The 24,595-nt window shown below is 40.1% G+C and overlaps 2 protein-coding genes across 11 annotated transcripts in view; one reads left to right on the plus strand and one right to left on the minus strand.

Annotated features, from left to right (window-relative positions):
* The first annotated feature begins 727 nt into the window (after positions 1-727).
* noc3l (NOC3-like DNA replication regulator) lies at positions 728-13,122 on the plus strand. 2 transcript variants are annotated; one of them, XM_036572163.1, is made up of 21 exons: positions 728-866; positions 1,286-1,496; positions 1,615-1,744; positions 3,669-3,826; positions 3,910-3,975; positions 4,449-4,582; positions 5,079-5,240; positions 6,001-6,094; positions 6,174-6,349; positions 6,876-7,004; positions 7,107-7,238; positions 7,824-7,904; positions 8,011-8,111; positions 8,305-8,377; positions 8,702-8,765; positions 8,839-8,910; positions 9,459-9,640; positions 10,006-10,134; positions 11,222-11,319; positions 12,490-12,574; positions 12,653-13,122. In XM_036572163.1, exons 1-21 carry the CDS (start codon positions 858-860, stop codon positions 12,773-12,775), a joined length of 2,409 nt encoding a protein of 802 aa, XP_036428056.1. In that variant the 5' UTR covers positions 728-857; the 3' UTR covers positions 12,776-13,122. The 2 variants fall into 2 exon arrangements, with proteins under 2 accessions (XP_036428056.1, XP_036428057.1); XM_036572164.1 differs by having other exon boundaries at positions 4,452-4,582.
* Positions 13,123-13,183: 61 nt separating this feature from the next.
* Positions 13,184-24,595, minus strand: part of plce1 (phospholipase C, epsilon 1) — a 110,791-nt gene continuing 99,379 nt past the window's right edge. For 8 of the 9 annotated variants that reach the window (XM_036572156.1, XM_036572154.1, XM_036572157.1 and 5 more), the window contains 7 exons: positions 23,383-23,501; positions 22,360-22,488; positions 21,875-22,066; positions 20,184-20,345; positions 19,184-19,396; positions 18,570-18,684; positions 13,184-15,223 (listed from right to left, as the gene is read on the minus strand). In XM_036572156.1, the coding sequence (XP_036428049.1) occupies positions 15,075-15,223; positions 18,570-18,684; positions 19,184-19,396; positions 20,184-20,345; positions 21,875-22,066; positions 22,360-22,488; positions 23,383-23,501 (1,079 nt within the window). In that variant the 3' untranslated portion in view covers positions 13,184-15,074. Of the gene's footprint in view, positions 15,224-18,457; positions 18,685-19,183; positions 19,397-20,183; positions 20,346-21,874; positions 22,067-22,359; positions 22,489-23,382; positions 23,502-24,595 lie in introns of all 9 variants that reach the window. The other variant, XR_005007339.1, reaches the window with a different exon arrangement.

Consider the following 24,595-nt stretch of genomic DNA (forward strand, 5'->3'; position numbering starts at 1 on the left):
AAGTGTTTTTGGTATAAAGTTTTTTTAAGAATTAAGAATCTGTGAAGAAAGCAGAGTCAATTGTTCACAGTGGTGGGGATGCGAACCGGCGTCTGAAGCGTTTAGTGTCTCTAAAAACAATCTCGTAAATTTTATTACATGGGATGATCACAAATATGCAGCAAAGCTTGTGTTTGATATTTTTGCAAAAAGGTTTTGGCCTTGTATTTTAAAACCTACAGAGCCCTGCTGGTGACATCCTGTATAAATAAAAACAATGCGTGGCCCAAGTGAGTAAGGAATGGGAACACGAAAATTAAGTCCTGGCCACCACTTCATAAGGTGTGGGAACGAGATCCTAATGCCACGACTTAGCAAGGCATGATCTCATTCCCACGCCTTGCGGTTTAACACTATTTCACCGTTATCAACGTAACAAACTCAGAAGACACATGCCGGTTTTGGTCGTTCTGGCCGAGGAATAAATTGTCTGTATTTGCACTGTTGACATCACGACCCCTAGTACGTACCACCACCAAGACTGTAAAGAAATCCGGTTTGGTACGTTTCTCACAGTGTACCATTTCACATCACACCGCTATGAATGACCGTTTGTATCTCAGCGATAGATGTATGAAGAAATTTTGAAAATATCGGTGGAACTCCCCTTTTATGTAGCGCTCTAGTTTGAGCGGCGTATATTTACTCCGGACCACTAGAGGGCGCGTTAGCGGCATGTGTCAGTGTGTTGTACGTAGCCTTGTCCGATAAAACACGTGTGTCTGCAAGATTCGTGGTGAAGTGAATGGAAGTGAAAAACTTCACAGTTATTAAAAAATTTGGATTTTTTTGACATTGAGTGAGAATCGATACGCAAAATGGGGGCGGTAAGTAGCGTTACTGTCGTTTTCATAAACGAGTTTATGAGTTTGTCTTGTTAGCTCGCGCCCGGCTAGCTGGCTAACTGTTCACCGCGAGCACAGGTTTTAAAAATCAACACACCTCTCTTTGACGGGATATAGTCAGGATTTGATAGTCATTAAGTTGTATAGAGCAGTGCTCAGTCTAACATGAGGATTTTTCAGCTTTTGGCGGAAAGCCTGCTGAAGGGTTTGTTTACTCCATTTGTGCCGCGGTGTAACTGTTAAATACATTCCTGTCACAAATGCTCCACATATGGTTCAGGAAATACGACCTGACATGTACAAACACTAACAAAACAAAACACAATCGGCGCAATGCGTCGTTTTTTATTATAATTGGTTTCTGTCTTTGTTTAATTCGTCTAAATGTGTTTCACGATCAGGCTTCGAAGAAGCACAGAAAGAAGAAGCCAAGCTTCCGCAAGCTGCTAAAAACAAGCAATGTGAAGCTTGAAAACAAGCTGAAGAATCGCCAGTTCAAGCAGCAAAGCACCGCAAAGAAACAGCGCAAGGAGCAGAGAAAGCTCCGTCAGGCCATCAGCGATGTGTCCCACCAGACCCTCAAACCTCTGGAGCGCTACAAGAAGAAACCAGGTGAGGAGAAGCTATTTTAGCTTCCAGTGTCTTTTGCATTATTTCCTTCAACATCATTCTGATGTAGCAAAGCAGTCTCATGAACATTTTTGCGTCTTGTTGGTTGTGTGATTCGCAGAGGAGGAGGAGGAGGACGAGGAGGAGTTTCTGGAGTCACTACCGACAGACATGATGGATGAGGATGACCTGGAGCAGATCAGAGCGATGGCTCAGAAAGCTTCCTTTATCACAAGAGACCTCTCCTCCTGGTAGGGCAGTCCGATATTTGATTGTACTTGGTATTGAGAAGATTACATACAGTGGTGGACAGTAACGAAGTAAATGTAATTCGTTACTGTACTTAGTTTTTTTTTGTGTATCTGTACTTTACTGAAGTGTTTCCATTTTGGGCGACTTTTTACTTTCACTCCACTACATTTCAAAGTCTAATATCTTACTTTTTACTCCACTACATTATGCGAAATCTGTCGTTCCTTTTAGCTTATGTGTGTATAAAAACGTAACATGTCGAAACGAAAGAAGCGTGAAGCAAACGCAGCAATCAGAACACAGCGCACTTTGTTTTGAGCTTGTTTTGACCTGTTGGTCATACCGACCCAGTGCAAGCATACGGTTCAACATCAGTGCAGCAGCGTAAAATTTTGGGAGTGTCTATTCAACATATATGATGGAAGAAACTCCTGACTCTAACCTAACTTTGTGTAAATAGAGCACAATATAGAAATATGTACACATGCAGCTGTGACTGACGCGTCTTTTTCACTTTCATTTTATAGTTGTTGTTTTTGCTAGTTTATGTTTATGAACAGAGACCTACAGATGCAGTATAGTAAAGGAAATAGTAGGTAATAATGGTAATAGGACATGAGAGCCATTATTAATCCTTTAGTACTTCGTCCACCACTGATTACATAGCAGTGTTCGTTTGCTCATCAGATATTATGTCAGGTTCTGCGTAACGATGGGCAGTTTAAGAATTTGTGTATGCGTACATCTGTATATCCATAAACAGTGTCAGTGTTCATTTGGGCTCCATAGTATCATGACTTCACAGACCCCTACTCTGTGCACCGACTTGTGCTTGTTATCCTTTGTCGTTCCATCATGGAAGAAGACATTTCTGACTTTTTAGAGTCACGACAGGTGGCACAAGAACAAACAAAGCAACGTAAGATATAAGGCAAGTATTTTTGTTCAGACAGTTATAAAAATCTTTGACCCTTTCAAAGTGATATAACTACAAGTAGGCTGCCTTTGCTAGCTAGATACAGTTAGCTAGCTAACTTGGTGAAAGTTGCCTAAATGTGAGTGCCCAAAAAAGAAAGATCCTGCTTTATTCACTTCTCATAGTTATCATGCTAGCTAACGTTAGCTCTGGGCTGAACATTCCCCAATAAAAGTTAAAATAATAATTAGCTACTCAGCAAGGTAAGTTAGTAAATCGCTAATTTAAAACTCTGTGTTTACATTACAACACATTCATAGCTGCCTTTTAGTTTAGGCTCCTTAGCTACCAAAGTTCCCACAGTTTGCTATCTGTAGCATTTTTCTTACTAGTTTGTTAGCTAGCTGGCTGTTTAGCCAAGAACGCTGTCTACATGCTCATCTGCTTAAACTACATGACTAGTTAACTTGCCCGGACGTGGCCTTTTTGCACTAATACCATACACACCTGCGACAAAAATGAGCAAACAGGGAAAATGTCTTCAACTTCAAGTGAAAAAAATAGCTTTTGCTCATTGCAAAACAGATAAATGATTCCACTGGGTGGTTTATTTACGTTTTGGAGAAGTAAAAGAACATTTTTGGCACCTCATTTAGCAGCTGGAGCTGTTTTCACATAACTTATAGCTAATTATATCTAGCAAAGGCAGCCTACATTTAGCTGCATCTCTTTGAAAGGGGCAGTTTGGTAAATTAAGCTTTTTTTTAATCTGTCTTAACAAATAATCTTACCTTATCTTGTGCCACCTGTTTCCAGTGAGCACTGATACTGTTTATGGATATAGGCTACACAGACACACGAAAACAAAACATGCTAAGATGAGTTGTATAACTACACGTATCACAAACTCTCCGTGTGATTTAAACTTTACCAGCCTGTAAAGCCAAAACAACAGAACTACAATAGTTTGTTAACTTCAACCCCCCCCCTTTCGTTTTGTGTCTCAGTGCTCCTGTTCACTCCAAGAAACGCAAGTCAGACCAGCCAGTGGAAAAGTATGAGAAGATGCCTAGAAAGATGAAGCAAGAGGAGGAGAAGGAGCTTATTCATTTACTGCCAATAAAAGACAAGAGCGGCCTTATCCCTCAGACCATGGAGAAGCCAGGTGTGTCTGTGGCGTGTTTGGGTATTGGCTCAGTGTGTCGTTGTGGGTTCATGTTGTAACTGTGTTTTCATTTTGGTTTCTAGTGGTACAGAAAGCAGATGAGGAGAAAGAAGAGGAAGATGTGAAGGACCAAGATGAGTCAGGAGAAGGTGGGTGTTCCTGCTAGCGTTCGGTAGGGTTTCAGTTAGGTATCTGTTCGAAAATGTGTTTCAATATAAAGGCAGGCGCACACTCTGAAAGCATTGCTGTGATTCTGTTGCAGACAGTCGCAAATCTGGCTAAAAACCTGTAATGTCGAAAGAATTCTTTGGTCATAAGCTAAATTTGGAGATCTTAAAACGCTTAGTGCGATGTTCCTAATCATCAGACATTTCAGTGCTTTTGCAACCGTTAGCTGGTTTAGCACCATTGTGCACCGTTAGCTGGTTTAGCTTTACAGCTTTACATAAGCATTGATCATATGCTCTCGTTCTCTTACAAAGAGGCATCCAGCACATTTGAACATAAACAATTTTTTTACTCTTGTCGTCTTGTGTAGTGAGACACTTTAGTGGCCTTAAGTTGTGGAAAAGGGTTGTCCTTCCAAAAAACTGAACTTTTCTGTTGTAATTTTATATGTAAGCAGTGGAAGAATCTAAGAGCTTCTTGACCTTGACTCCTGAAGAACATCTTGAACTTCGCTCCCAGAAACTGATGGAGAGGAAATTGCAAATCGCTGCTTTAGGGTCAGCCATCCTGGCAGATCCAAATTCCAATGTAAGAGACACAACTTAATGGAGTTTGTATGGTTTATTTCTTTATTCCCAGAGATTAAAGCCTGATGTGATCTGGTCAAGTTTTGTCTATGGCAGTTGTATATATCTGTATATAGACTTTAAGAGATTAATGAGAAAATGTGTAATTTTAATCCTGTACAAAGAACTGCAGAGTGAATGGCCTGCTGTAATTGACTGAACCCACAGCTCCAGTTCACCTCTCACTAATGTATTTACAGTATTCACTGATACAGCTGTGCTGTGTTTTGTTATTGTTAAGGAATGTGGCGGCTGTGGCAAAATGCTTAGTGTCACGTTCAGGCTGTGATTTTTCAGTCCTCAGGCTTTCTGTGAGGATTTGGGTAAACTACTCATATACTTTATTGCGTATGAATTACCCAGTAAACGTCCATTACAGATAATATTACTTAACCTCTTCTGGTAAATCTAATCCAGTTTGAAGTAGTGAATAGAAGTGTTACTCCTGTACCCATCAGATTAAGAAGCTGAAGGAGTTGAGGAGCATGCTGATGGAGACGGACCCTTCTGTGGCAGTCACAGTCCGGAAACTGGTCATGGTCTCGCTCATGGAGATCTTCAAGGACATAGTGCCTTCGTACAGGATTCGGCCGCTGACCGAAGCAGAAAAGGCTGTTAAGGTAGGGTTCAGTTCATCTGGGTGGTGCACACTATGGAATATAGAATCATGTCTGTTTTTAATGCAGTGTCGCCTGATTAATTTTTAAAAATACAGTGAATATGCTATACATGTGAACAAAGTTTCTGTACATTTATTTTCAAGAAGTGCATTTTAAATTGATTAGTTTATAGTTTTATATTTAGTAATTTATGATAAATTGATTAATTAATCTCAGAAGAATTCATATGTGAGCGAATGCTTTACGTTTACACACTAGACCGAAGAATAATACTAATATTTCTATAGAAAATTATAAAAATCGTATCAATGATTCTTTAGAACAGCACTAAATTTTATATTGTTTATACTGTAAAGTTTATAAGAAAGCCCAAATAGATCTCCTGTTATTATTAGGACTTGAGGAAGGTGGAAGTTGATTGCTTTAAAGTTGATTGTTAATTATGTCTGCAATCATCCAGGAGGGGGAGCTGTTGCTGGTTTTACTCGTTAATAAAATGGCAAAGATGAAACATGTATTTTCACATCTTTTTAATTCCATATTTTAATAAAACAACCCCAAATTAACATTTCAGTTTGCAGATTTTTAGGAAACATGTCTTGGCTGATTAAATGCATTTTGGGGTGGCAAGAATATTAGGTTAATTAGATTTTTTGGTCAAGGCTCCAGCTTATATATAAGATAAGCGGCTTAGAAAGTGTGTGTGTGTGTGTGTGTGTGTGTGTGTGTGTCCCTTAAATTTCTGCTCTTTACTCCTCAGGTTAAAAAGGAAATACAGCAGCTAAGAGAGTTTGAGGAGGGACTCGTAAGTCAATATAAATTCTATTTGGAGAACTTGGAGCAGACAGTCAGAGGTAAAGCAAAATCACAAGTGTGATGAGTACTTTGTATAGCGTTGTTCAGTGTTGTTCAGCTGTCACTCTATCATTGCAGACTGGAAGCAGAAGAAGCATAAAGGCAGCCAGGCGGTATCTCTGGCCTGCTATAAGGGCCTGGCTGAAGTAGCCATCAGATGTTTGTGTGAACTCTTGGTGGCGCTCCCGCACTTTAACTTCCACAACAACGTCATTGTTGTTGTGGTGTCGTTGATGAATGAACCTGTTAAGAAGGCAAGTGGCAAAACTTCATAATCCTTGAAAAGACTTTTGTGAACCCTTAGAAGTCACAGCTGTTACCATTAAAAACAAAAGCATATTGTAATTTTGTTATTTCTCACTCAATGAAACCAGCGTAGGACTTCTGTTAAAAGTACAAATTCCAAAACTTTGTCCATCCCCTATTTTTGTATTAGTAAGCAGAAGAGATGATATTTTATGATGAGTTGAGTTTATTAAAGTTGTTATTGTTGTATGCACAGTCTTGACTTGCATCTTGTAATTTTTGCCATATTTTTCACTTAATCAACTATTTAGTTAATTGTTGTGTGTGTGTGTGTGTGTGTGTGTGTGTGTATATATATATACATGGATCTAAATGTTTGTAGCCTGCTCTAGCACATCTTATTCGAAAGTGCTTGGTAATTAGCCAGTTTGAATTTTGCAATGCTGTGAATTCAGCACTGTATTTGATTAAAGTCGGTCCTCGAAGACCGTATAGTTTGATAAAAATGCCAGCTTGTGATCTGTGCATTGGCAGGTATCTGAGATGTGCTGTGAGGCAGTCAGGAAGCTACTGAAGCAGGACAAGCTGGGCCAGGCTTCACTAGCCACAGTGAGGGTGATCTCTGGACTCGTCAAAAGCAGGAATTATAAAATTAAACCAGAGGTACATCACTGAATTCAGCTTTCATTGCCAGTCATAACATAGCACTTTATGTCCAAAAGGTCTCCTTAAGTTGGAATGTCCCTCTATTTCTGTGCACGGCAGGTACTCAAAACCTTGCTTTGCCTGAGAATAAAAGAAGTGGAGGTGAAGAAGGACACAGAACAATTGACCCCTAAGCAGCAGTTCATGAAGTTCAAAGAGAAGAAGAAAAATCTGTCCAGGATGCAACGGAAGGTCAGTTTCGGTTGTCTTTCTTGTTACCTTACCTTTTGTTTTGGTGTGGTTCTTAGTTTTAAACTTTCATTTACTGTAAAGCACATTTTATTGTATTGGTCTGTTTTCTTTATCATCTTAGTTTACATCATCTGTGGTTTTCATTTTTTGGTTTTATTTCATTGTGAGCATATACATTCATGAGCTCCAGCAGAGTTTTGTCCCTTTAAGTTATGCACATAAGCAAAATCATCCAATCGCAGCCCCTGTTTGAGAGTTTTAAACTACAGCACATGCTCTAAATGAGTTCCACACTCATGTCCAAATACTTTACATATTTAAATGATAAGTGTTTTTAGTGATTACCGTGGGGACATCTGGAAATAAGCTATTAATGCCTTTAGAAGACCACAAAATACTGTATTTTTTTATATGTTAGTATTAGTTAGTATTGTTTGGGTTTTTTTTCCCTCTTTATTGTCATGGCTTTTCTAGGTCCTTAAATGTGTGTCAATCTGTAAAGCACATTGCATTGCTTTGAGTTGCTTGTATGTCATGTATATAAATAATGATTTTATTGACTGGTTGATTATGATTTCTTCACAGTGGAAGAAAGCTGAAGAAAAGCTCCAAAAGGAGCTGCTTGAAGCGGAGGCGTCTGAGAGCAAGGACAAGAAGCTCAAACTGGTAAAGCACAGAAAACCAAAATGAATTATTAATTTTAATTTCAGCCAAGTCCAGAATCTGCCATGACTGTGAATTTGAAACTATGCTGAACCTTCTTTCTCTCTAGCACACAGAGACACTTAACATAGTGTTCCTTATATACTTCAGAATATTGAAGAAAGCCCAGAAATCCATATTGCTCCCTTCTGTTTTAGAAGGCCTTGCAAAGTAAGTGGTTGATGATACTCTGTGTCAGACTTTCATGATGATACTCTCTATCATGACCGTCTATCTGTCCTTCAGGAGAACTGCACTGACTTTAGCATAGATTTTGCTTTTGAAGTTTGCATCATGTCTGCTAAATGATGTAAATGTAAAATGTAAATGTAAATGAAGTTTGTTACCCCAAAAAGTTTTAAAGGTTTGCTCATCTGATAAATCTGGAGTTCTTTGATGACCTGCTGACAGTTCTCCATAGCTTAATTATGTCTGGCGTAAGTATTTACACCAATACTAAGACTGTTAACTTTCATTTGTCATGAATTGTCTAAGTCTTTACCCCCTTTAATCCCAACGACCCGTGTGTTGTTTATTTTCTCACTCTTGTAACTCTGTGACTTACATATTACCTTACCAGATATATTTATAGTAAATTCAACAGATGCTGAAGAGTAAGCCTCAGGACTAATACTACATTATTAAACTTGAGTAAACTCGCGCTGCATATCATGCTTGTGCATGTGAGAGCGTTATGGGTTTGTCATTCTAACATTGAAATGTATTGATTGTTGGTGGAACTGTTTGTGTTTTGTGTAAAGGATCTGTCTCACAGAGAGAGTCTTCACTGCATTCTCACAGCCTTCCACATTCTCTCGGGTCAAGGTCAGTGCTGATATTTACATCCCCCTCTCTTTGCAGTTGTTCTGCCTTCTCTGACCAGTCCCTTTTCCAACAGGTGACGTCCTCAATATCGACCCCCTGAAATTCTACACTCACTTGTACAAAACTCTGCTTACACTGCATGCAGGTAAGTTCAGCTTTATATGCTATATGTACCCAAGTATCCAGACACCTGATTTCCAGCACTTTTTTTCTTTTTAACTAATGAATAGTGTTCATAGGGAGTTTGTTCCGCTGGGGTGTAATTTCATTTAGGTGTAAGAGCATTTTGTGCATTCTGCATCACAAATGGTCATTCAGACTCATCCCACATGTGGTCAGTGGAGCTTCATCACTCCCAGCTCATCCTAAAAGTGCTCAGTGGGGTTTCATGCCTCTAGAGAACACGTTTCCCCAGCTCCAGTGGTGAGGAGTTTTATGCCCCTTTAGCCAACACTTATTTTTATGCCCCTTTTTCGCTAACAGATATTACTCATGACAATCTCAGGGCTGTGTATGGCTGTTCCTGAGCCTTTCTATTGACAGAACACAGCTGTGTATATGCATTTTAACACCTTTCCTTCAAAAGTCCACGAATAAGAAGGTATGTCTGGACACTTTGGACAAAAAGGGTGTCTTCAGTGCCTCTGGGCTGACAGTAGGAATACACAGGTTGGTGTTTGTCTCTGACTGCAGGTGCATCAAATGAAGACACGGCCATTATGCTGCAGTGTCTGGACATAATGCTGACCAAGCGGCGGAAGCAGGTCACTCTACACAGGGCACTGGCCTTTGTCAAGAGACTGAGTACACTCGCGCTGCATGTGATGCCCGACTCCTGCATGGGCATCCTGGCAGCCATCAGGACGCTAGTACACGTGAGAGAACCTTATGGGTTTCAAACACACTTATTGAACACAATGTATAGTTCTGTCTCAGTTTGCTCACCTTGTGATCACGTTATGTAGTTATTCTGCAGTTTAATCTACAAGGTAATCTGATGGCCATCTGCCTCAGTTTAATCTTCTACATTACGTACCTAATGACCACCCCATTGAGGTCTGCCTCAGTTTATTGTAATACTGTTGTTAATATACTCTGCTGTTTTTTCTGTAATGAAACGAGGAGTCTTGTCGCTGGCAGGGACCTTTACTGGACTTCAAACTCATTAGCACTGATACTGAGATATGGTACCTGGATGCTGTATATTAATTCTTGTCATTTCTTTGTGTGTGTTGTATAGACTTTCCCTAAGTGTGACATCCTTTTGGATAACGACATGCAAGGGAGTGGTGTATATCTGCCTGAGCTGGACGAGCCAGAGTACTGCAATCCCCAGAACACCTGCCTGTGGGAGCTGCACACACTCAAGGTAGCAGGAGTACAATAAACACACTAGAGGGAAACAGGCCACATCTGCTGTTTGAATGATGGGAAGATTTCATAGCGACATTTAACAATGAGGAGTGAAAGAGCTTGTCTGACCTGCCAACACTTTACCCAATAAAACTTAGTATATACACTAAACACCCACTACATTAAGTACATCTGCCTACATATCTACACTCCGTGTCCATAGGTAGACTGTAGTCCATCCCTGCACGCTTTGATGTTCTTCAATGATCAGGACCCCTGAGCAGGTATTATTTGGGAGGTAGATCATTTTCAGCACTGTAGTGACACTAACGTAATAGTGGCATGTTAGTATTTAAATACTGTGTCCACCTATCGTGCTCTCTATTAGACACTTACCTCGTTGGTCCACCCTGCTTGTGTACAGTTAGAGACTACCTCATCTGTTGCTGCACTGTTTGTTAGTCACCCTCTAGTGCTTCATCAGCTGTCATATGATGCTGACCTCAGGATGCTGTTAGCTAGGATTTTTGGTTGGTGAACCATTCTCAGTCCAGCAGGGACACCGAGGTGTTTAACAACTCCAGCATCACTGCTTTGTTTGACCCACACTTACTAGCGCAACACATACTAACATGCTGTTACCACATCAGTGTCACTGCAGAGCTGAAAATGATCCACCACCAGACTATTTCCTGCTCAGTGGTTGTGCTGTGGGGGGTCTTGACCATTGGAAGAACAGGGTAAAAGGAAACAATGTATGCAGAGAAACAGAACTACAAAGTGCATCTGTATTGTAAGTGGAACTGATACAATGGACAAGAGTGTAGCTACAAGCAGATGTACTTAATGAAGTGGCTAGTTGCTGTTTATACTGTGTGTGTCTGTTCAGCTCATTTGCCATTTCTAAGTGTAAAATCTGTATTGGAATTGGAGTCAGTTCCAGACTTTAAGTTGAATGGAAATTATAACCAGAGAAGCAGATCAAGAATAAACAAAACTGTAATGTTGTGTAGTACATTGCTCGTCTGTAGAATTCTGTTTTAAACCGATGTGAAGACCAAGAGCCATCAATCTACAAAGTTGTGTGTGTGTGTGTTGTACAGAGACACTACAACCCCATGGTGAGAAAATACACCGCTCATCTGTTGGCTGGAGCGCCCAGTGAGGGCTCAGGAGCGCTTGCCGTAGAATTAAGTAGAAGGTAAATCAAATGACTGCTTTTGCCTGGTTTTATTAAAGTAGAATTTTGTACATGATGTATCTGTTTTGCTGTTATATTAAAAAAACTGAGTAATTCTACAGCACTTACCCCTGTATTTTAGTGTTAGAGTGCACCACAGTCCACCTTGTTAAAATCAGTATTTTCTTCTAGAAGGAGTACGGCTGGGTCATTACAGGCAACTGATTTTCTGAACTCCTCTTTTTTCACTGCATTGTGTAGCATCCTGCATATGGCTCAAATGTTTAGCTGAACCAGTCGTTAGCAGCCATACTGAAACTTTAGAAAATTAGAGTTGTAGCCACATTGTGCTGTTAAAGGCTGGAGTTGTAAGTTGTCTACAGGGATAGTTGAGAAACAATTAAATGTGAAAGAATGTGTAAATGTTACGACGGCGCTTTAAGGCCACTGTTAATAAAAATAAAAATAGTAAACTTCGAGAAAAAAGTCGTAATATTTTGAGGATAAAAGGGGCTGCCATAACGTGTTGGGGTCTCGATTGCTGTACTGGTGCACCGGAGTTCCACTCACTCCTGTCTCTGTGGATCGATCATTTGATCATCATTCTCATTATCCGTGAAACTTCATGCCCTCTTTGAATGGCGCAGAGATGTAGCCACCGATAGCCGTGTAGACGACCTGCCTGCGATTTTTCAACAAAAGTTTCCTCCGAGTCCGTCTGGCTCTTTATTCTAAATAAACAGTTTCCCGCACAGCCGTCATATACTAGTAACAGGCTGGTGCTGATGTACCAGGAGAGACAGGGAGACTGAGTATGTCTTTATGGGTGAATTGATATGAAAGTATAACTGTCCCAACTCCTCAATGCCCCTCATTTAACACAAGGAGGTGCTGCCTTCCCTTTGCAAAACCGTTGGCCACAACATTGTGACCTTTCCTGGTATTAATGCCACTTTAATGTCAACATTTTTCTTGAAATATTACGATTATACTCTTGAAATATTAAAAAAAAAATCTCTAAATATTGATTTTTTTTTTCTCAAAATAGAAACTTTTTTTTTGTTTTTGTTCTCGAAATAGTACGACTTTATTCTACTATTTTTATTTTCATTAACAGTTGCCCTAAAACACCATCGTAAAATGTTGATCACATTAGAGTTTCACAGTATTTAAAACAATGTTGTCTCGTAGAGCACCTGGGCAGCTATTTGAAGATTACAGGCAGAAAGATATGACGTTTAACCCACCGGTGGCAGGACCACCATCCAAAAAGAAGGTAACCGTCCAATCTTAGAACGTCAAATGCATTTATTTGTGAATTATCTAGACTGATTACTCTCTTTCTATATTTCAGGAACATTTCACAATCGGTTCTGCATTTCTGGATTCAAATTTGAAAGAACAAGTTGATGCAGCTCTTCAGGTGGAGAATAACCAAGACTCACTTGACTTTGCCACACACTTTACACATAAGTGACCTTCCTGTGTGGCTGTAAAATTGGGGTGTGGTTGGGGGGGGGATGTTTTATATCAATGTGTATGATATAAATGAGTAATTTTTATGTTGCCTGTTCTGCTTTTTCATGTGACTTGTACAAATATTTAAAAAAAAACTTCTGACCAACTTCTGACCAATTAATAATAAATTTAGGGGAAAAACATCCTTTAGAAAAAAATGGCCAACTCCTCCAACAGTAGGTTTGTTTGAGGGGCTAATCTATTAACTAATATCTATTATAGATTATTTAAAATTGTCAAACTTGAATTAAGCTGTTTATAATTGCTAACATTGTCAATTGCAGATGCAGTGTATATGTGGGCTCGTAGATAATTCAACTTGAAACTCAAAAGTAGCCGTCAGACACCAGTAAAGCTTCCCAGCATGAAGTGATTTGCAAGCTTTATTGGACTTCTTAATTGTTGAAAATGTACAACAGGTCCTGTAATTTCTTCCACAGTAGTCAAATAAGTCACCAGATTAATGTCACAGAAACTAAGTGCCAAAAAAAGAAATGAGACACTGAAGGAGTAGCAGCCGACTCCTATTACAGAGGCATCTGTTCCGCATGAGTCACTGAAATAATCAATTTAGGCCTTTCAAAGCATTTTTTAAACTAAATACTGGTGAAAACACTACTGAATACTGATGAGCATGAACAAATGTAGAGTAAAGCAAAAAAACACCCAACCGTATACATTACACCCTACTTTACTTGCTCAAGTTATCATTTAAAAATGTCTATATAGTGTTCTGGAATTTTTTTATTTTTAAAATATAAAAGTAAAAATATACACGGGTACAGAATAAACTGGATGGGGTAATATTTACACCCTCTGGAATAAATTAGACATGGATTTAACAGTTACAGTCTTATTTATATGTACAAGACAAACATATAGCCAACCTGGGCTACGATATCAAATAAATAATAAAAACAGCTGCGTGGCCGAAGACACTGTAACAAACTGAGGGGGGAAAAAATGGACCTCTTCAAAGCAGGAAAAGAACAAAAGACAGAGGTTTAAACCTTCGTACAGAACGGTTCCACTTTACATTAGTAAATTTAGAAGCAGTCAGGTGTTCAGTAACATAATATAGCAAGGAACATACACAAGAAAAGAGCTGTGAGTAGGTCTTCAAGGCTCCACAGGTTAGTAGAGGTAGTCAGGAAAACTTCATATTTAAATACAACTTTCTAGTTAAAATGTTATGCACACTTACATTGGGACTCGATGTTTAAGTGCGAGTGCTTATTTAGTTAAAGGACATGATGGTGCTACATGCAAAAATGGGGAGAAGAATGTGGTGTCATTTTTTCCCCACATTATCCCACAATGAAAACACATTTTTATGCACTAAAAGTGTCGGTTCAAATCTAGATAGAGAAAACAGTAAAGTGAAACAGGAGTGGTGTACTCAACAATAAAAGTCATAACAATAAAATGCCTCAGATTTAAAGAAATCTTAGCTCATAACAACAAAAGAAATTAAATAAACGTTTTGTTGGTCTCGGAAGTAAATTGTACCTTAAATTGTAAATTGTACATATTAGGGTTTAGTTATTTCTCACATCTTACTAAAATGCGGATCAACTACCCAAACAATAAATAAATAAGGGCACATCTAACAGCAGTCTTACCCCTAACTGAATGATACTGTTTAAATCTATGCTTTAAAAATGACGCACTTCTTGTCTAACAACACTAGCAAGGTTAGTGTTTTTGTGGGAGGGACTGCTACTTTTAATGTTTAAGGGGGGAAGAAAAATAAAAAATCAGAGTGAAATAAATATAGAAAAATTTAAATACATTGGTACCAGAGTGTGGTGCAACCAACAAACAAGCGATGTGCAATAATGCTGTTCAATAATGTGTTACTCGATTACAGTACTGCAGAAAGAAAAAGGAGCTAACTGGTGGGTAAAACCACGTATGCTGCCAAAACACAGGGGAAATGGACATAAACGGCCAAAACTGACCTGCTCTGACCACAAACCCAGCGAAACTTTCCGTACATCCCCACGACCAGCACAACTTCCTCAGCTGAAATAATAAATGCAGCATCTCTATACAGTCCCTAACAGCTCTGTAGACTCGCCGGTCCAAAAGGTGGCTGAGCTTGGGGCTAACTGTTAATAGGCTAACGCTAAGTGCTAACGGCCTAAATCTGCCTCCCCATGCTAATCTGCAGCCAAGAGGTCATTGTGTTCCTTCAGTAAAGCCTGTGTGAGGCTTTGTGAGAACATTTTAGTGCCATGTCAGCAGTGTGTCTGGACTCATTTGTGCAGTTTCCAGTTCCACAGCAAGGGGAAGGTCCAATTGGAGGAAACACCGCTGTCATCAGGATGTCCTTTAACTGACCGCCTCTGAGAGCACAGACGGCCCTCTGCCACCCAGGTCTTCAGTCCCACTGACAACAGAGACCCTTCAAACAGGGGGAGAGAGAAATGTAAATTAAACTCACTCGTTGACCACTTTATGAGCTCCACCTACCTTAATGATCCACTGTATAGGTATTGCAGACTGTAGCCCAAGGATAAGGCTTAACATGTGCCAGTATACAGCTTTGCTTTTAAAAAGTATGCATGGCTTTTATAATTACACTTTTCAAAATAAAAGCTCCTAAATGGTTCCAGGATTCGATGTACGGTTCTAGGAATAAACTTTAATTGTATAGAATCTTTGCATTATGTAAAGGGTTAATTGCACGTAAAAGGTTCCTCACACCTCATTTACAGAAATGGTTCTTTAACCATCCACTGGAAGATTCTTTTAGGGACCCCAAAATGGTTATGACATCCCTCAAAGTTAACGACAGGAGGCTATAGTGTTGTTGTGCTTGGGACTGCACAATCTTAATCAACCAGGCGGGAAATTTATTCAAAATGAAAGTGAAATAAATACGAAAAGGCTTCAAATAAGGCGCCATCAGAGACTCTGGCAACCACACTTTCAAACATTAAGCAACAACAATGTGCAAAACCACAAACGGAAATCAGTGCAATCTGTCAGCCACCGTGTACCACATAAATCATTGGTCAGTTTCAATATTAGCATTACAGCTCAGTGTAAATGGACGGCTGCGTTTGATTATGAAACACTGAGATGAGAAGCGGGAACACATCTGTCGTTTCTACTGTGGCGACCATCCTGTTTGTCTGGGGTAAACGTGGTGACCTTGGCACACAAATGCTGGATGGTATTCTCATGCTATTAATCACACTTCAGTGCAAACACTCTGATAGAGCAGCATTGTCAGAGCTTGTTAATACTGTTAGTGTCCATCACACATTAACACCAACACCTACTGCTAAACTTAGTCGACATCCAACTCCACCTTCAAAGGGGAATATTTAAGATCCCTCCCAACAGCCTAGAGAACACAGAATAGAAGATCCTGCTAAACTATGAGATGGAGCTGCAGGCTTGTGACTTCCATGCTCTTAATAGGAATATTCACCCTACATCCTTCTCATTTGGATTGTTTGCACTGTGAGGGGAAGATTTTTGATTTTGGTTAAAATGCCAACAGTATCAGGCAAGATAAACACCTAATACTAAAATGATTCATTTGGGGAAAGAACAGATTTATGCAATTTTCCCATCACTCTAAATCAATCATTTAATCAACCAAGACATGCTTGGTGTCTAAACTTCTTAATTTGGTACTGGAGCTATCACGCCAATGTAGCTTACAATAATGAAAGCAAATACCCCACCAATTAGCATCATATGCCTTAATCACACAGGCCTGAAAGTGCTTAGGCCACCAAAACACGGAGGGGTAATGCAGCTGGACACAACAGAAAACTGCGAACAAAAGTTTCCACACAAGTCCTACAGCCAACACAACTGTTGGGTGCTCATCTTTACTCAAACAATAAAGCCTGAGTGTCCACATGTTCCCAACAGCTCTGTTCTACACCCTCTCACACTACCTGAGCCTGGATTTATTTAGAAAAATGGGCAGTATTTTTACAGTAGTAGCAGATATGGACAAAATTAAGACAAAGTTGGCTGCTATTACTGTTTTCAGCTTTGCGTCACTTTTTATAGATAACGGTGTCTAACAGTGTCTGAAACCACATGCGCGAGTCTCTGAGATTACTTGACAACTTGATGTGGTTTGAGGTAAATGTGTGATGATTTAGACTTGCAGTTCACGCACTGCTAACTGGCTTTAATTACCTGATAGCTACATTAGCCTCATAGCTCCAGTGCAAAACTTTGAACTCCAAACGTCTCTTGACTAGAATTAGAGTAAATTACATTTTTGCTTTACCATTCTGAAAAAAGACTGGCCAGACAGAAGGACCCACACTGCAAATCAGAAGCAGCTTACCTAGGACATGTCTTCATGTCAGCAGTCCCTTGCGAGAAAATACATGGTCAAAAAGGCCTAGAAAATGGGGGCGCTAGTGAGCTGGCAATGGAGTAGGTTGTGCATTTAAAACTACGTATTTGGCACCTTTAGCTCAGCCGAATTTATCTTTCTTTTTTTTTAGTTTATTTTGTATATATTAACACATAAACGGCCAAGAGTTTGCGGCAGGACACGTACACAGGGAGGAGCACTGCTAACAGGCCTGGTGATTCGGCGTCATCAGCTTGACATGGCAGACACAAAAGCCGAGATTCTCTCCTCTCTGAAAGCGGACACTTCCACTCTCCTCATTTCTGAGCTAAATCTTCTCTTGCTGCTAAATCAGGATGGTGTGAAGGCTGAACTAACAACGTTGCACTACTTCGCTCTGATTTGGGTGTGATAAAGGTGACTGGAACAAAAACAGAACACACTTTCTGCATGTTCAGATGAGGTGACATCAGAGAACTTATAGAGAGGAGAATTTACCACTCTGTAATGTCTTCTGAGTTTCTTAAGAGGGCGCTCCTGAACGAGTCCAAAATGTATGGGTTAAGATGGAGCATTTGAGCACAATCATAGTTTAGAAACGCTTAAACATTTTTAATGTAATAGAATACATTCATTTCCTGAACACTGAATAGCATAAAACATTTTAACACTGCTGTTATATTTTTAGTTTATAGTAGTTTAAAACAGCGTCAAATCGCCTCAAATATATGAACAGATTACCAATCCAAACAGAATACAATCTTTTACTAACTAAAAGTATCAAAACTCTCATGAATAAGACAGCATAGGTCCTATCAACATGGTGAAGATTGTTGTACGTCAGTTAAGGCAGAAAGCTGTTGATCGATGCATCTCTCAAATAAATGATGATTCAGGTGTTCAACATCCAGATTAAGCACAGCTTAGTCAGTGTTTTCATTTCTACTCTATATAATTCAGTTTGAGTCTTTGCTCGAGGATTTTTTTCCCCATTTACTACTGAAGAGTTTATCTTCAAAGTGAAATGTATGCAAAGTGCAAAACCCCAGGACTTTTAATGACATGAAAGCAGCTGATTTAAAAGTAAAATTATTAGTGTTGCATTCATACCCTGTTCATATTTTAGACCAGTTTAGAAATTCTGTAAAAGGTTCAACTCAATATTTAAGATACGATTTAGAACCTGAAAGAGCAAACTTTACTTTTTTTTTAACATCACACATAATATAATTATTATATACATTAATAATTCTCTTTTAAACTACTGAATCTGTCTGGTCTCTAGGCTGTATCAGGGATATGTACCTGGCTGGGACTCCATGCACTGCATGCACACAAACACAATGCAGAGTGTGCATTCAGTCGGAGGCCTCGGGCAGAGGTGGCGCGGCAGGCCATACGCCACGCTCGTCCTTACTCTGCGTTGCCTCAAATACTGGGGGGCCGTTCACAGTCACGCTGCGGCTGCGGCCCGTCAGCTTCCGCAGCTCGCTGGCAAATGACACGCCCTTCCGTTTATCCTCACGAGCAATCTGGAAACACATACATATACACTGCCTGTCACGTGGAGATAAAATGATAGCTTTATAAATTATTTTATTATAATGAAATATGAAATACGTGTGTATATTAAGTAGTTTATCCAGTGGCCTGAAACACTGGAACTGGAACAACTTGTTTTATAACAGTTGTTTTATGTTGGTAAAGCATTTGCAGCTATTAAGTAAAGTACGTGAGAAAGTTTCAACAGAAGGTAAAGCAACTGCAAACTCTTCAGGGGCACACAGTAAGCTAACAGAGGAAAGAGGAAGATGCATTAGCATTTCACAAACCAGATCAAACCATCTGGATCACTTTTACTACTGGTCATGACACATAATAGACCGCAGGTTGTCGCTAACATGTTTAGAGGGCCTGGGTTTTATCAGGGGTCCAATTTACCTACACATTTACATGGCTAAATGCATTTCAGCAAAAGAAGTGCGGAGGAAGAGGATAGTGGTGTGTCTTGGCAGCACTAGCCTTGCGTACCTGCTCTTTGAGTTTGAGGATGAACTTTCCGGTGCCCTTCCACTTGCTCTGGGCCTGGAAAACACACTCGTGGTCCAACAGCACGCGCTGGCTAGGCTTGGCAGAGGATGCCTTCTTTCCTGCCGCCTCACGGCTTACCTCCTCCAGCAGGACGTAGTCACTGGGGTTGGGATTACTCAGGATGCTCAGAGAGTACTTGGCTTTGCTTAGCGTCTGTAATCAGGTGGGGTATGGAGAGTCATTAAGATTGGGCAGAGGTCGCAGTAAAGGTAGAAAATTAAAAAAAAACTAAAAGCAAAATAAAGCAATAAGCCAATCAGATTACAGTGTTTTTTTTCTCATGGTTAAAGGGGAGCTTTTAGATGAATTAAAATCCCTGTAAAATAGTTTATTGCTCATCTAAAACAGAAACAAAACACAATTCGATAAGAAAATACACCAGTGCTAAATAATTTTTTTTTTTTATTATTAGTAATCATGATGATCAATTCGTCCACCAACATAATGCTCTAATCCCTGAACAGCAAAATGTTTTTAATAACTTGATACATTAGTACAGAATTCAATGTATGTGTGTGGTCACGTGTGTATATCAATATTTAACAGCAGTCAGCCAATCAGATTTCAGGACCAGAACTCTCTGTTTTATAAAAACTTAAGATGGTCTGGTTTAATTGGATGTTACTGTCATCATAATATTACAGGGTGGTTTAAACACTCTTTGCAACATAATCATACTCTCTACCTTACAAACCTTCTGGTAAACGCTTCTGGTTATTTAATAAAAATAATGAACATTTGATGCATGTAAAAATATGAAAAATTCAGAGGAATTATCTGAAGTGTGTGTTTCTATTGTAACTACATGTCAGCTGTAGTTGTTAGAGCAATCCACAAAAAGAAGTTGTGGTAAGAAGCCAAACTGTACAGTCTTATGTTGCAGGCTTACATCTTATCATTAAGACTGAGAAACTAGAGAATGTGTTCCTGTTGAGCTGACCTGCTGGATGATGTCCTGAGCAGTGCTGTAGCGTGGGGCTTTAATGACTGTGTGAGGCTGTTCTGGTGAAACATCGTGCACCTGCACAAAAAACATGTCCTCCTCTCCTCCACTGTTCACCTCCTCTGCTCCCTCCAGCACAGTGTTCCTCTCGTTAGGATTCTGTCAATAAAGCAGCTGGTTTAGTTCCATTGCTTCAGTACACATTTCTGAAAGTCACAAAACGTGAAGCCTGGTGGTTACAAATGAAGGGTCAGATGGAAAACAAATTCAGTTGATGTCTAAAATATTAGTATTAATTCAAAATTCAAAGTTCCTGGTGGGACACGTGTGGAAAAATGCAAATTGGCTACAAGAGAATGTAAATGATTTTGTCATGAGACTTTGTTGAATGGGACATTTCAGTAGTGGGTGCCCACAAAGACTTGGACAAAAAGTCATTAAGTATTATTTTGTTGTATAGGTATTTATCTCCTTTAAATAATTTTACCCCTCTGAAATCTTATTTTATATTTTCTGAGTAAGGCCAAGCGCTTAAACAACAAAGATATTTCTTCATAAGTTTTTTGCTCATCTTCACCAAATCTACCAATAATTCTGGTAGGTACCGAATCAGTGTGTCCCATTTCAGGGGCTGCACCCTTCAGGGGCTGCATTTGAAGGCCGATTGTGTCATAGTGGCGCGACTAGGCTGTCCCATGTCCCAGGCTCCTTCATATGTAGCCGAGAAATGTGTCCGTCTTTTCCATGGCAACAAAGGATCCATCGGGTGCATCCTTCGCCAGCCAACATATCCCGAGGTTCATCGCGTGCTGGCAAGGATTTGAGAACATGGCGGCATCAACAGAGAAGCGAAAGGCGGCTGAAGAGTACACTTTAAAATATACTGGGTTGGGTATTGGGTTTAAACTCTGGCGAATGGCTAACAATACAAATGAAAAAAATAAATCTCATCAGTAACCGGCGGAAAAGCATCTCCAGCTCTAATAAATGAAAAGATAAACAATTAAAATCAAAGTTTCTGGCTCCGTCTTTAAAGAACTTTAAAATAACTTGACAGGAGCGGTGTTTCGTGACACACCGGTAAGGGCGGGAACATCGGTGCTGTGACACAAACAGAAAATCCACCGTAGAGCAGACTGACTCATTTCAGTTCAGCCTTCGCGGGTCTAAGCAGCCTTCGAAGGACACACCTTCGTAGACCGCGTCCTTCCAGCCCCTGAATTGGGACACACTGAATGTCTGTAATCAAGCAGTATGTATTTCATCTCAACTGCACATTTGAGATGTAACACTGGACATTTCACTAGATGAACATGTTCATGGCTCGTACACAAGTGCCCTGAAATACTGGAGAAAGGTTATTGTTAAATGGTCTTTAATACAATCACTGCTTGGCTTTCTTATTTTGTGTAATAAAAGCACTGTAAAGTCTGAAATCGTGGTGAAAAGTCATGGCACCAACTGGTAATATGACAAACAGTGGACTCTGGGAGGTTAAACTGTAGCACTGCTTCAGAAATCTGTAGATTCATATATGCCGATAAATCATTGTCATTCTCAAACAACACCTGGTTATTTATTTATAAACTATTTATAAACAACTACACACTAAAACTTGCATTAATATGTATTGGTTATGGAAAAAAGCATCATCAGAGGAGCCCTAAACAAATCAGACAGCTGTTTACCTCCTCCCTAATTTTAAGGTATATTCTTCCCACGTAGCCCTCCTCTGGCTGCCAGCTGTGCAGCGTTTTAAGAACCCTCTCATCGGGTGGTAGGGAGCGCTGCTGAGGTATTTTCTTCAGGTCACTTTTCTCCTTCGACAGAGACATCTTCTCCTCCATTAGGAAGTAGTCTGCAGAGGTATCTGGAACCAACTGGTGAGGACAACAAAATGGACTGTGTTTACAGGTTGAGGAATTGTGGATATGTGAATGTTAGCAGACAAGTATCTGGCTAGCATCTGTGTGCTAAAGTAAGACTCATTCATTATAAAGAGCACAGTGTCTCTAACTGGAGTGCTACCTCCAAGCTGACCTGAAGCAGATCCTCACATCCACACAGCTGTAGAAATGTTCACAGCTACATACAGGCACCACAGACATGACAAACACTCACAGCTGAACACTCACAGTTTAGACGTGAGCTTTTTAAGTGCGCTGAGACTCACCATGTCCAGGAGCTGCTTGGCCGTGGTGTGTTCACTGACATTGACTACAGTAAACGGCTCTGGGCCTGGTGCTCCGTGCACCGTTATTTTGTGTGGTATCGCCGCTCGCCTCTCCTCTGAGCTAAACAACTGAAGGAACACAGAAACAACTCGCTTATAAAGTCCTCAGCCACAAATTACATAACTTCTTATATATCAGTCGGTTATAACAGGTAGGAAAACTGATGTATATTTATAAAAAAGGTTCCGCAAAACACTGGTTGATTTGAATGAAAGCATAGTGTAGTAAAGAAGGCTGTACAGTTCTTTGTGATTTCCTGTTTACGTTAAGATGCTGAGCTGGAATGGTGGGGATTTTGGGATGCGTTGCATTCTTAAGCTGTAAAAACATCAAAAATATTCCCAGCATGTTCTGCTAAGTATGCTGCCTGTTTCCTGGACGTGTTCCACAGCAGCGCTTACTTAATCTAAACTGGACTTTACTCACGCAGAACATCTCTATTTAAACAGCTGAACACAATTTCAGGAATTATGCTTGTAATACAGCATGAAGCAACCAATCTATTACCGAAAAATCAAATGTAGTCAATCACTCACTAATCAAGACACGTTTGGCATCCAAAGTTTAGTCCTGGAGCTGGTGTAGCTAATAATTAATGGACGTTTAGTAATCAGCACCGTGCAAACTGCATGCTTAAATCATTACACACTTGAGTTTATCAAATCTCAGATATGTTGTTGGGAGAGTTTGCTAATGTGGTCTGACACTGTACAACTGACACAATGTTAGCTACAAAAATGGATAAAGGATCTTACAAAGCAAAAAACAAAAAAAAGGCATCTTAAATCATGAATTTTGTCTGTATTTTGAGTTTTTTTTTATTTTTTATAGATCATTTTTATAGATAAAATTCTCATACAGTATCTTGATGTGGTTTGAGGTAAGCGTGGGATGATTGGCCATGCTAATGGGTGTGTGAGGGCTACGTGATTTAACTGTGAGGGGTCTCTTGAGGGTCTCACCACAGCCGCAGGCCGGGGTCCTCCAATTGGACTCTCCTCTGTCCTGCGGCTAAACAGGAACAGGCTGGACACCTCCAGTGGTTCATTGTGCTGGTTCCTCAGCTGTAGGTGTCTGTAGCCTAAGCAAACATGTAACAGAGATATAAAATGCCAGCCATCATAGTCATCATCATGGAGCTTCCAGAAACTAACTGAAAATATATAAAAAATAAAAACATTATACAGAGACAACAACTAATATTTATCAGAGGTCTCCACAAGGACACCCCCACAAGGCCGGATTCCTCGATGAGCCAGGTCATTTAAGCCAAAAGTGAAGAATGTAGAATAGGAACTTCCCTTACCTCTTTGATTATTGAACAAACTTGTCTTAGGCTTTAAGTTAACTGAGAAACCCTGCTATAACGGATTATAATAATATTAGGTAGAGTACGCTCTCGTTTTGGGCCAAAATGTTATTCTAAAGCTTTTTTTTTAAATAAAAAAAATATAGGAGCACTGTTTTTATCTCTTGTGTTGCACTGCTATGGAAATAGTTCCTCCAATCGTATTAATGGATTAATGCATTCAGTCATTCATCTCCTTAAACCGCCTGATCCAGCTAGGGTCACAGTAGTGATAGGGAAAGCAGGGAATCCCGAATGACCCTGTCCTCCGCAACTTCCTCAGCTCATTCTGGGGTATCTCGAGCCGCTCCCAGGCCAACATATATATAAATATAATCCCTCCAGTGGGCTATAGGACGACCTCGGGGTCTCGTCCCAGTCGACTGTGCCTGGTAAACTTCCAACGGAAGGGGGCCAGGCAGCATCCTAACCAGATGCCTGAAACACCTTAATTGGCTCCTCTCAATGTGGAGAAACAGCAGCTCTATACTGAGCTCCTCCCAGATGACTGAGCTCCCCACCCTATCAAGTAGAGTGCAGCTCACCACCTTGCGAAGAAAACCCATTTCCGCCACTTGTATTCGCAATCCCATTCTTTCGGCCATTACCCAATGCTCATGACCACAGGTAAGGGGGGATGTAGACCAACCGATAAACAGAGAGCTCTGCCTTATGGCTCAGCTCCCTCTTTACCACTACAGTCCGGTATAGTGACTGCATTACTGCTACCGCCTGTCCCAGCCTGCGGCCGATCTCACAATCCCTCTTCCCATCTCTTGTGAACAAAACCCTAAGATACTTAAACTCCTCCACCTGGGGCAGGTCCT

The sequence above is a fragment of the Colossoma macropomum genome, unplaced genomic scaffold, assembly GCF_904425465.1.
Source record: "Colossoma macropomum unplaced genomic scaffold, Colossoma_macropomum, whole genome shotgun sequence".
NCBI lineage: Eukaryota > Metazoa > Chordata > Actinopteri > Characiformes > Serrasalmidae > Colossoma > Colossoma macropomum.